Source organism: Haematobia irritans, chromosome 2, assembly GCF_050003625.1.
Source record: "Haematobia irritans isolate KBUSLIRL chromosome 2, ASM5000362v1, whole genome shotgun sequence".
Classification (NCBI taxonomy): Eukaryota; Metazoa; Arthropoda; class Insecta; order Diptera; family Muscidae; genus Haematobia; species Haematobia irritans.
In genome coordinates, this window is record NC_134398.1 from 97294615 (window position 1) to 97307635 (window position 13021).

Here is a 13021-nt window from a genome sequence, read left to right on the forward strand (position 1 = left end):
TGTCATTGAGTTACCCATATAAGCACTCATTAATAAGAGAGAAGTAAATCACATATAGTATCACAATGGACACCTAACCTACACGGTGTTGCGGTTTGTACAGTTGTTTTACTGCATACCACTACATCCGTGCTAGTTCCAAACAATGTAAAAACTTGCAACAGTTTGTCATAAGCAAATCATACGTGCAATATATTTCACAGAGTCAATTAGAAGTGAGTTTAAAAAATAAAAATGTGTATTATTTTATTTGTTTTAAAAGCTTTAAATTGACTGGTGGTAAATTGGTACTGGATGGTGTTCGCGTACATTTCTGCTAAAGTTAGGTTAGCAAAGAGAAAAAAATACATTTTTACTATCTTGCAAGTTTACGTTTTACTGGATTTTATGTTACAATAAGTTGGTAAAATATATTTTTTTTAGGTTAAAGGGACTGTTCCCTTATTGTTTTTGTGGTGTTTTATAGAACATTTTTTGTAATAAAAAGACATCACAAATGTAAGCGACTTTTTTTTATCATTATGAGACTTTTTTGTGCGACCTTTTTTTTCTATATGCGACTTTTTCAAAATTTCCAACGGTAACACTGGTTTTGATCGTGATACTTATATTTGTCTTCTATAGTTGTTATTGTTATAATACAGTTTAGTGATGTTGTTGTGGGAGCATACACTCAGAAAACAGTTTCTGAACGTCGCATATAAAGCAATACTTAGATACGTTTACAGTCTAAGAAGATTTGAAAGTTGTTCAGATTATCATAAAAATCGGTATAACAAGTGGCTTCTGTTAACCCTCTAATGCCCAATCCCGCCTTTAGACGGGCTTCATTAAATCAGCAAGCTTTTAGTAAAACACACCTTAAGACAACAAAAATGGATAAAATAAAAAGAAAACTTAGTTAAAACTATTCAAGAGGCTTTACAGAATATACTGAATTTTAGCGATAATTTGTTCTTGTTTAGTTTTCTTATTTTTATGTCGTTAACATTGAATATTTAATCAGCTGTCAAAAAATTGGGGCATTAGAGGGTTAATGCGCAAGATAATATATACTAAAACACCTGAATACCTCTACAGAAAACTGAAATTTGGAAGAACTAATAGATCCAGTTTATGGAACTCTCTTCCTGCACAAATACAAACCTAAAACCTAAGCAACGCAATTCAGTTCAAAACAGCCCTTATTAAGCATTGTTTGAACGCTGAATAACGTAATTTATTTTCTTATTTTATTTGTTCGTTATATTTCATTACCTTTTTATGTTTATTTTTTTTTTCGTTTTATCGCAATTTTTATTGTTTAATTATTTTCGCTTTCATTTTTTATTATGTTTTTCTTTTTATATCTAATTAATTTTATTAATACTTATTTTGTTTTATGATATACTAAATATTTTGTTTAATCATTTAGAATCACATACTATATTTATGAGATTGTAATCTTTTGTATGTGAAACTATAAATAAACAAACTTGAAAAAACTTCCCTTAAGAATTTAGGTATCGAATCAAAGATGCTGTTTTTTAATATAAAGAAATTTTGGTATCGTAGATATAAAGCTAGATATTATATCTACGATCTGTAAATTTAAAATTAGAATACAAATTTCATTTATCGAATTTTCGTTCACCTTTTGTGATATATCAACTCGGATATTCATGTATACATAAATTTCAGTTTAAAAATCCTAATTATTCCAAAGCAATGTTTTCTTAATTTATAAAATGTTTTTTTTTTTTAATTTAGAACAAACTTTAAACCAAAGATGCAAAATACTCCATAAGTATTAGCCTATTTTGAAGTTTTTTTATCTTTGATCCAAAGATTCATTATCACAGTTAATTAAAAGATTAGTTCTTTAAATCATTTCTTTCTCTATATTAAGGGAAATTGACCTTACTTTAAGGACCTACAAATTTGGCGGAGAGACAAAAATCTTAAAGATTTTTCCACTTAATGAAATCTTACTTTTTTAAAGTATGTCTCAAACATTTTATGAACTAAACGTGGGTTTAAAGTTCAACCGTACACATAAGTTCATTATGAACTAAAGCAAAAATACATTTTCGTACGAAAAAGAGTAAGAATGAACTATTGTATGATTAAGATGGCCATAATTTGGCGCCAATGATTTTCTTATTTACTTCCAATTAAGTTTTTCTTCTATGAGAGGATGTAATTTCGATTCAATTTTCAGGTTTTAACAACGCTTTGGCGAAATCTCAAAATGTGGAGTACAATTAGTTCATTTTTCGCAATAGGTAGTTCATTCCTCCTATAAAAGAGTTTACTTTTTTTCGGTGTAGAAAACTCTTCGTCAGGTTATTTGAAAATACATATATAGAATCTCAGGTGGATTTGATTACAAATACTCTGCCAAGCAAAAATATATACAAACATAGAAATCGTGAGACTTAACACATGGGAGTTATACCAAAACATGGACCGATCCACACAATATTCGCTACACCTATTTACGGACGGAAATACCTCTAAATTTCCGGTAAAACGGATAAAAATTGCGGTGTCTCAAGTCAAATCGGGAGATCCGTCTACATGTGGAGTATATACAAATCAACCGATACGCCACATATTCGGCTTACTTATGTCTGGACCCAAAATACCTCTTAATTTTGAATTTCAGGCAAATCGCATAAAAATTTGCATGTCTACACACAGTTAAGAGGGCAAATCTGGAGATCGGTCTACATGAGGTAAATACGAAAACATGAACCGATACACGTACTTATGCGTAGACCCAAAACGTCTCCATATTTCGAATTTCAGGTAAATCGGATAAAAACTACGGTTTATAGAAGCCCAAGAAGTAAAATCGGGAGATCGGTCCATATGGGGGCTATTCTTAAACATCGACCAATACACACCATTTTCGACACACCTATTTGTGGCCCTAAAATATCTCTAGATTTCCAATTTTAGGCAAATCAAATAAAAACTACGGTTTCTAGAAGCACAAGACCCCAAGCGAGGGATCGGTTTATATGAGAACTATATCAAAATCTGGACCATCTTCGTACTTGGCCTGCGTGCAGACAAAAGACGTATCTCTGCCAAATTTCAGGACGATAGCGCCATTTTTGAAGACTGTAGCGTGATTTAAACAGACAAACAGATTTCCAGACGGGCATGCTTATATCGTCTTACAATTTCTCCTTGATCAAAAATATATATACATTTCATATAGTCGGAAATCGATATTTCGAAGTGTTACAAACGGAATGACAATATGACAAATATTAATAGTATCAATTAATTAATTAACTATCAATTAATTTTTTAATTGATACTATCATATCTGTGATTGAAGACAAAAAATATTTTATTGTGTGTAGATTTTTGGTGATCTGGTGGCAACACATGTCATTATATTCTGTCATTTTCATCGCAGTGATGAAGTACAAGTTATAACCGGTTGATGTTAATAAAAAATAAAGTTCCAATACTTTAATGATTTTGTTGCGGAAAAATATTTTCCAAGTTAAATTAATTTGTATAGAAGGTACACGATACACAGTCATTTTATTATCATTCAATATGTTAGTATCGATATTGGTTTTAATCGAACCCGATAGTATTCGAATCTCAAGTCTATTATTAAAACACATCACTAATCGAATGGAGATCATCTATTTAATTTCTCGAACTAATTTTCAACGCATTTTGCATTAAAGTAAAAAATAAAGTTTGATACATTTTCATAATATTCGTATGAATGAATTCTGCAAGTTCATTTTTGTAGTTCTTTTATTTGGTTTAGTATTTGGGAAAAATTTAATTTTACAATTATTATTCGAGCTTAATGGACAATTTTAGATTAAGGAACTTTTTATTAATGAGTCATTGAAAAGAAAACGCCAGATACAAATCTATACACGCCTATAACATACTGTACATGTTTCGGTTCGGGCGAATGAACCTTTCCACAGTCTTCAGTATAGATCTGGCTGGAATAGATAACTCAATTTTGGGCCCTTTATGCTAACTCCTTATGAAGAAAACATTTGGGAATTATCCTCTTACAAATTGAATAATCTTTACTCCCACTGTACATCATCTTTTCATATAACTCCAAGTCCCTTAATCTTATCTTTATTTCGTTTTGTTACTGCAGTAATGCAACAACACGAAATTTATTTTTAGAAAGCTATTTTATTTGAATTCACCAAAGTGGTGAACAATCGAACAATGCTTTTTGTTTCTACAGTCAACAACAACAACATGTGACAACTTACAGAAACTGGTTTCAAGGAGACAACAACAATTCAATCGCGTACATTAGTAGTGTTTTTCGTAGTGTTACGATGGGCTCTTCGTTGCTTATTATTTTTCATGTTAGCCTGATACCGAAACAGGCAATTAACGTCCAAATGCATGATATCTTTAATTTTACAATTATTATTCGAGCTTAATGGACAATTTTAGATTAGGGACCTTTTTATTAATGAGTCAATGAAAAGAAAAAGCCAGATACAAATCTATACACGCCTATTCAATGACTCATTAATAAAAAGTTCCTTAATCTAAAATTGTCCATTAAGCTCGAATAATAATTGTAAAATTAAAGATATCATGCATTTGGACGTTAATTGCCTGTTTCGGTATCAGGCTAACATGAAAAATAATGGGAAAAATCGCAACAAAACAGGCTCTTTATAAGAAAAGATCGCCCATTTTATGGTATACGTATTGAGATATAATGATATACGAAATAGCAAAAAAGAGTGAAAAATTAATTGGTATTATCCAAAAATAGCATCTTCCAATTTTGATAAAATTGGAGTTAAAGAAGGGTAAGTCCAACAATAAATTTTTGCAACGTACTTATTAGAGCATTGGAAAGCTATTAATTGTTTATGAATGCTATTTTTCATGAAATAGTCTATCAGTCGTGTATAAACATTAACTTTTTATACATACGGCTGTAATTATATAGATAAACATTAATTATATAGACCGTACTATCGATTGAAATAAAGACTTCGTGCATTTTTCAGTTTTGTTTTTTTTTTTTTAATTTTTCTATAGCTCTTAAAAAATCACCCTTTACATTAATTGATGTGGAACGCATACCTGATAGAAGCTGTGGAAATTTCTTTCTCCAGGCTGTTGTTGGACAACGCGTGACTTTTCCAAAAGGTAATTCGTTATAATTCCTCCGACTGGGTCCGCTTTGTAGTCAAACTCGATGTCCATGTATTTGCCAAAACGACTTGAATTATCATTGCGATTTGTTTTCGCATTGCCAAAAGTCTCGAGGATAGAATTACTTTGGATCAACACATTTTTAACTCTGGAAGTAAATAGCAAGCATGCAATAATAAGTACAATAGTCATATAATAGCATTAGCATTTTATTATACTTAAAGAATTTTTCAATAATCATTAAATGCATAAATTCCAACCAATCCAAGTCTAACATAGCAGACATAAATTTGTAGACAATCGAAACCATGTCATAAAAAGTCAATTAAAGTTGATGGTATAACATACGATACTTAATACCGATTGGATTCATTTTCAGTTTATAATCATTTATTTTATTTAATTCGTTTTCGCTTATTACGTTTGTTATCCCATCTAAAAAAGCAATTTGCTAGCACATTGAATGCTTGTATTAAATACTCGCTAACAAAAACCATACAAAACAGGACAATATCCCACCCGATAAAAATAAAATGAGTAGAGTTCTACGGCACAATTCATTATCTATCCATTTATTATGGTGTGTGTGTGTGTGATAAGTTGCAGGCAAGACATATGGTGCTTTGTCACCGGACGTAGGATATTAGCAACTGTTCTCAATACACGGACTAATAGCTTAGGTGTGGCAAAGTAAAAACATTCTATAAGACATAAGGTCCCGAAGATATAATACTACACTGAAAAAATGCACTTTACAAATTCTTTTCTATAAAAATGCAGCAGTGTGATACGAGGGCTTTGATTGCTTTGCGCAACCATAATATGCACACCCTCAAAAAAATCGCTTCTCCAATATATGTTCCAAACATATTTTGCAGGAAACACATATATTATTGGATATTGCCGAAACATTGTTATATTTGTTTTATGTGAACATATTATATGTTTGGAAGCATTTTGAGCCCAAAATATTATATGCTTGGAAGAATTTTCTCCCCAAGAAGATTGTGCTCATTCCCTTACATAATTTTCACTTCCACAAAATTTTTAGTTCTCGGCACCTTTTTCTGTAGGAACATTTGATGAGATACGTTGACTTAAGAAAAGTTTAATTGCGCACATCATTTTATAAAATGCTCCCAAAAGCGGCCAGTTACAAACTAATATGAAGAATTTAAGAACATATATTTTTTATTACATGGTGTTCATTTCTAACTTTTTTCATTATTCTTTCCTTTTAATTATTTAATATGTCTGTATTGAGGAATGACGTTTTTACAAATAGTTTATTTGTCGAAATTTTTATCGGGTTTCCCAACAAAAAGTTAAGTTAACCAAAATAATACAGTAAAATTAAACTAAAATAAAGGGTGGTTAAATTGTAAGGGCCGATGTTGAATGTATACCACACCTAAACGCCAAGTTTTTTTCCGAATTTTATTTAACATTTCTCTATTTCAGACTTACTCAATTTGAACCATGGACGTCGTAAATGGGCAGAATGGTTCCAAGAAATGGCAACAGTGTATGATCATCTCAGTGATGAGGCACATTTTCACCTCAGTGGATTCGTCAATAAACAGAATTGCCGAATTTTGGCGAATGAGAATCCAAGAGTGATTGTCGAAAAACCAATGCACCCACAAAGAGTGACTGTTTGGTGCGGTTTATGGGCTGGCGGCATCATCGGGCCGCATTTTTTCCAAAATGGCAGTTACTGTGAATGGTGTTCGCTATCGTGAGATGATAACGAACTTTTTATGGCCCGAATTGGAAGATATGGATGTGGACGATATGTGGTTTCAGCAGGACGGTGCCACTTGCCACCATTAGCGTAGCTAGACAATTTTCCTAGGGGGGGCTATAGCCCCCCTAGCTAAAACTTTATAGACTGAACTTATAGGTTCAACTAATGTTTTATTTCATAAAATTTAATAAAAAATAGACATCAAAATAACTCGAGAATCAATTTATAATAAAGCAACTAAAAGTACCCTACGGGAAATTGGTGCAAATTGTGAAATAAAATTATCAGAATAACCTTTTGTTCGATATATTTCAATTTTTTTTTTTCATTTCGGGTTCGATTAGGAGCCCAAATTGAAAGAGATTTCTAAGAGTTTGTCCGAGACTGGTTCCTGAGGACCTGTTTATGGGTTGCTCCTGCTAAATTGTTCCAAGACATGTCCTTTGGGGTGAGTCCAAGACGCGTCCTAAAATGTAAGTTTACTCCGTCAATGACAAACCCATGTAAAGGTGGACGGTCCCTTCCATACGTTTTGATCAGAACTGGGACTGGTCCATACACACCAGGGACTAGTCCTGTACCAGTTCTGTGGTTGATCCATTTCCCGTAGGGTAGTTCCACACTTTTCCCAGCAAAAAATTGGGAGTTGTTCTAAAGGCACAACTTTAAAAGCACTTCCAAAAATGTCCTCACAAAGAAGTTAACTATTTTAACTAGACAGAAAGTTTTTGTACTTCATTTTTTTTATATTTTAATGCGTAATTTTTTGTTTTCTTTTTTCAAATAGATTAAAAAAAAAGAGTAAAAGAGTAAGTAAGAGTGTACCACTTCCAGACCCAAAAAGAACATTTTCATTTCTTTTTGGCGACGCTTTTTTGCAGCATTATTAAGATATTAATTTATGAAAGAATAGTTCTAATATCAATTACTATTTTTTATTCAACTAAATCATAAGTTCAACCACAGCTTTATTTCATAAATATCAGACTTCTACCACAACCCAAGTAATTCGATTGTGCATGAAAGTCTTTAGTGGAACTTTGTGCGTTGTACGAGTATATACTTGCTTAATTTTTATAAAAATTTAAAATCGTAAATAGGTTTTCAAATTCTGGGGGGGGGCTAAAATTTTTCTGGGGGGGTCTAAGCCCCCTCCCCAGAGGCCTTCCTACGCTTATGCTTGCCACACAGCTAACGAAACAATGGCTCTTTTGCGCAACAAATTCAATGGCCGTGTTATCTCACGTAATGGCGATGTCAATTGGCCGCCAAGATCATGTGATTTGACACCATTGGACTTTTTTCTTTGGAGTTATTTGAAAGAAAAGGTGTACGTCGATAAGCCAGCAACAATTCAAGAGCTAAAGGATGAGATAATTCGGCACATTAACGGTATAGAACCTCCATTATGCCTCAGGGTCATCGAAAATTTGGACCATCGGATGAAGGTGTGCCACCGAGGTCGCGGCGTCCATTTGCCCGATATTTTGTTCCATACATAATTGAATAATACCAATATATCATTATAAAATAAAATTACAATAATTTCCTAAATAGTTTGTGTTTTATTCAAAATCAACATCGGCCCTTGAAATTTTAACCACCCTTTACAATGTCATAGATTAAATAAGATAAATATAAACTAGACAAGCAGAAAAAATCTGAAGACCCAAATCATACTACAGTTTAGTTAATTTTGCAATGGAAAGGGTTCATTGTTTTGTTTTGAAAAAAGTGGAAGAAGTGAAAAATTAAAAGTGAGATTTATAAAAACAATGTTTAGGTCCTCTTTATTAATAGGAATGCCAAGAGAAGTTGACGGACACAATAAAGGTAAACAAGGCAATCAAAATGCAAGTAGAAAAAAGTTTACTCCTAATTAAATTCATGTGTGGGTTGCAAAATTATTATTTATAGTTTAAAAAAATGTATTAATGTTTAGTCGAGTAACAAAGTAATTTATAAATTCGTAATATGGCAAGCTGCAGATTTAATTACAATAAATGAAGGTGTGGATAATTGAGCAATATGTTTGTGATTACTTATCGAATTACAATCTTTACATATTTTATAGGTACATGTTCCATACATAATTGAATAATACCAATATATCATTATAAAATAAAATTACAATAATTTCCTAAATAGTTTGTGTTTTATTCAAAATCAACATCGGCCCTTGAAATTTTAACCACCCTTTACAATGTCATAGATTAAATAAGATAAATATAAACTAGACAAGCAGAAAAAATCTGAAGACCCAAATCATACTACAGTTTAGTTAATTTTGCAATGGAAAGGGTTCATTGTTTTGTCAGTGCATGTTATTGATAGTTAGCCAGTTGGTTACGGCGAAGCGATAGCTAATACCATAAGAATACCGGATGTAAATGACTTAATATAAGGTGGTATTAAAATTTAAAGGTAATAAGAACCAATCTATTAACACCAAACGGAAATGACCACACTGAAAAAACAGTGAACCCACCAGGAAGAAAACTTTCGGTTAATTTTAGAAAATTTTGAATATTTGTAGAAAATTTTAACTAAACAGTATTACAAACGTTGGCATCACGCCGATGTCATAAAAATAAGTAAATATTTTTCGACAAATTCAAGAAAATTTATTAGACATAACTAAGTTTTTTCACTTGTTAAAGAAAATTTTGTAGTTTGAAGGAAAAACTTAGAGTTCAAAATTGCAGGAATGTCTTTAGTTACATACGAAGTTCATGATGGACGCATTTTTGGTAAAATTTACAAATTTAAAGAAATTCTGAACAATTTTGTGGAAGGCACGAATTTAGATAATCTTTCTGCTTCATTTGAGTATATTTTTTTTTCCTCGGTTTTAGTTATTTTAACCAACGTACACAAAAAATTATTAGAGTAAAGGAAACTTTCTCCAAACATAATAATTCCATGAACTAAAATAAAGTTAATTTGGCTTTAGTGAAATATAGAGTTCACTGTTTTTGAGTGCACGCACCGCATTTTTTTCTATCAGTTATGGGATTTAGTTTTTTCTATCAGTTTATAGCCGATGTCTGGAGTCTCCACAACTCCACTGCCATGGATTTAACCAAATTTTCTGTAGAAATGTCGGTCTGAATTTTTTAAACACAATGTATTTAAGTGCAGAAATAAAGGGTGATTTGTTAAGAGCTTGATAACTTTTTTTTTTTAAAAAACGCATAAAATTTGCAAAATCCCATCGGTTCTTTATTTGAAACGTTAGATTGGTCCATGACATTTACTTTTTGAAGATAATTTCATTTAAATGTTGACCGCGGCTGCGTCTTAGGTGGTCCATTCGGAAAGTCCAATTTTGGGCAACTTTTTCGAGCATTTCGGCCGGAATAGCCCGAATTTCTTCGGAAATGTTGTCTTCCAAAGCTGGAATAGTTGCTGGCTTATTTCTGTAGACTTTAGACTTGACGTAGCCCCACAAAAAATAGTCTAAAGGCGTCAAATCGCATGATCTTGGTGGCCAACTTACCGGTTTCTTGAGATGAATTGAGATGAAATGTTCTCCGAAGTTTTCCCTCAAAATGGCCATAGAATCGCGAGCTGTGTGGCATGTAGCGCCATCTTGTTGAAACCACATGTCAACCAAGTTCAGTTCTTCCATTTTTGGCAACAAAAAGTTTGTTAGCATCGAACGATAGCGATCGCCATTCACCGTAACGTTGCGTCCAACAGCATCTTTGAAAAAATACGGTCCAATGATTCCACCAGCGTACAAACTACACCAAACAGTGCATTTTTCGGGATGCATGGGCAGTTCTTGAACGGCTTCTGGTTGCTCTTCACTCCAAATGCGGCAATTTTGCTTATTTACGTAACCATTCAACCAGAAATGAGCCTCATCGCTGAACAAAATTTGTCGATAAAAAAGCGGATTTTCTGCCAACTTTTCTAGGGCCCATTCACTGAAAATTCGACGTTGTGGCTCGTTAGTAAGTCTATTCATGATGAAATGTCAAAGCATACTGAGCATCTTTCTCTTTGACACCATGTCTGAAATCCCACGTGATCTGTCAAATACTAATGCATGAAAATCCTAACCTCAAAAGAATCACCCTTTATAATGATCCTAAACTATCATAACATTTTTGGGACACGTATGTTAGACTGACGACAGAGTGAGAGCGAGAAGCAATGAGATGCTATATGCTATAATAGTTCATGCAATGCTATAGTATGACAGAGTGAGTGCTATACGGAACAAAGCGTGTTGTCTGTTTACATTTATTTACTTAAGATCAATTCAGGCAAAGAATTTTTCGTGTACTAAACTACTTCCAATGCATTTTCTACGCTTCGCATGTTATTGAGGCTTCCCTAAATAAGACTAAATATTACTTAATTTGAATATTAAAATGTTTGGAAAAAAATTGATAAACTACACCGGTCCCAAAACAAGTCGAGACAGTAAAATGAAAAAAGTGGAAGAAGTGAAAAATTAAAAGTGAGATTTATAAAAACAATGTTTAGGTCCTCTTTATTAATAGGAATGCCAAGAGAAGTTGACGGACACAATAAAGGTAAACAAGGCAATCAAAATGCAAGTAGAAAAAAGTTTACTCCTAATTAAATTCATGTGTGGGTTGCAAAATTATTATTTATAGTTTAAAAAAATGTATTAATGTTTAGTCGAGTAACAAAGTAATTTATAAATTCGTAATATGGCAAGCTGCAGATTTAATTACAATAAATGAAGGTGTGGATAATCGAGCAATATGTTTGTGATTACTTATCGAATTACAATCTTTACATATTTTATACACCCTCAAAAAAAATCGCTTCTCTAACATATGTTCCAAACATATTTTGCAGGAAGCACATATATTATTGGATACCGCCGAAACATTAATATGTTTGTTTTATGTGAGCATATTATATGTTTGGAAGCATTTTGAGTCCAAAAATAGTATATGCTTGGAAGAATTCCCCAAAGAAGATTGTGTTCATTCCCTCACATATTTTTAACTTCCACGAAATTTTTGAGTTCTTCGCATCTTTTTCTGTAATACAAATACGCTGTTTTTTTTCAAATGTCTATTTTCTTGGTTCCGAATGTCTATTCTCTTTATTCCGAATACTCAATCTACTATTCAATTTAAATAATATTTAGACTTAAGCATACCAAATTTTTGGCCATATTATAAAACAGTTTTCCGAAACAACATACAAGCGATTTCACAGAAATTGCTCTCATTTCATTTTCTCGCTGTGTTATGTTGATATCTTTTTATTCAACCCTCCCGGTTTCCATCTCTATTTCTTTCTCTATACTAACTCTCTCTCTCTCTCTCTCTCTCTCTGTCGCTCTCTGAATAAAGTATCACAACATATATATGTTTACTCGAAATTTGTAAATTTATATATGTTTACATTCACGCATATTATTTTTATGAAACATTCATGCCCCAAACATAATATATTCGAACATATTAACATATGTGTCCCAAACATTTTGTGTTAGTTTAGGAACATTACATGTTTGCACTTAAATATATTGTGTTTAAAAATTGTGCCCGAAACACATTTTGTTTATATCGGAACATATGAAAAACATATTTTTCTAACAGTGTAGGTACATGTTCAGGGTGTAATATTTTATAAATAAATAGTGAAAGAAAAAATATTTGCACGGTACAATGTTTTAATATATTTTCACAAACTCTGAAAATATAATATGAGTAGACTTTTTTGTAGGATCACTCAAAAACAAAATGAACTCTCTATTACACTAAAGCCAATTTAACTTATTTTAGTTCATGGAATTATTAGGTTTGGAGAAAGTTTTCTTTACTCTAACAATTTTTTGCGTACGTTAGTTAAATTAACTAAAATACGGGAAAAAATGTACACAAATTAAGCATAAAGATTTACTAAATTCGTATTGCTCACAAAATAGTTCATTATTTCCTTAAAATTGTAAATTTTACTAAAAATGCGTCCATCATGAACTTCGTATGTCACTAAAGACATTCTTGCAATTTTGAACTCCAATTTTTTCCTTCAAACTACAAAATTATCTTCCACAAGTGAAAAAAATTATTAATGTCTAATAATTTTTCTTCAATTTATCGAAAAATATTT

The 13021-nt window shown here is 31.9% G+C and overlaps 1 protein-coding gene across 9 annotated transcripts in view; it reads right to left on the bottom strand.

Moving 5' to 3' along the window:
- The window catches only part of Myo31DF (Unconventional myosin ID), a 280960-nt gene that overhangs the window by 127801 nt on the left and 140138 nt on the right, over positions 1-13021 (bottom strand). For all 9 annotated transcript variants that reach the window (XM_075295665.1, XM_075295658.1, XM_075295657.1 and 6 more), the window contains one exon: positions 5095-5314. In XM_075295665.1, coding sequence (XP_075151780.1) covers positions 5095-5314 — 220 coding nt within the window. The remainder of the gene's footprint in view (positions 1-5094; positions 5315-13021) is intronic.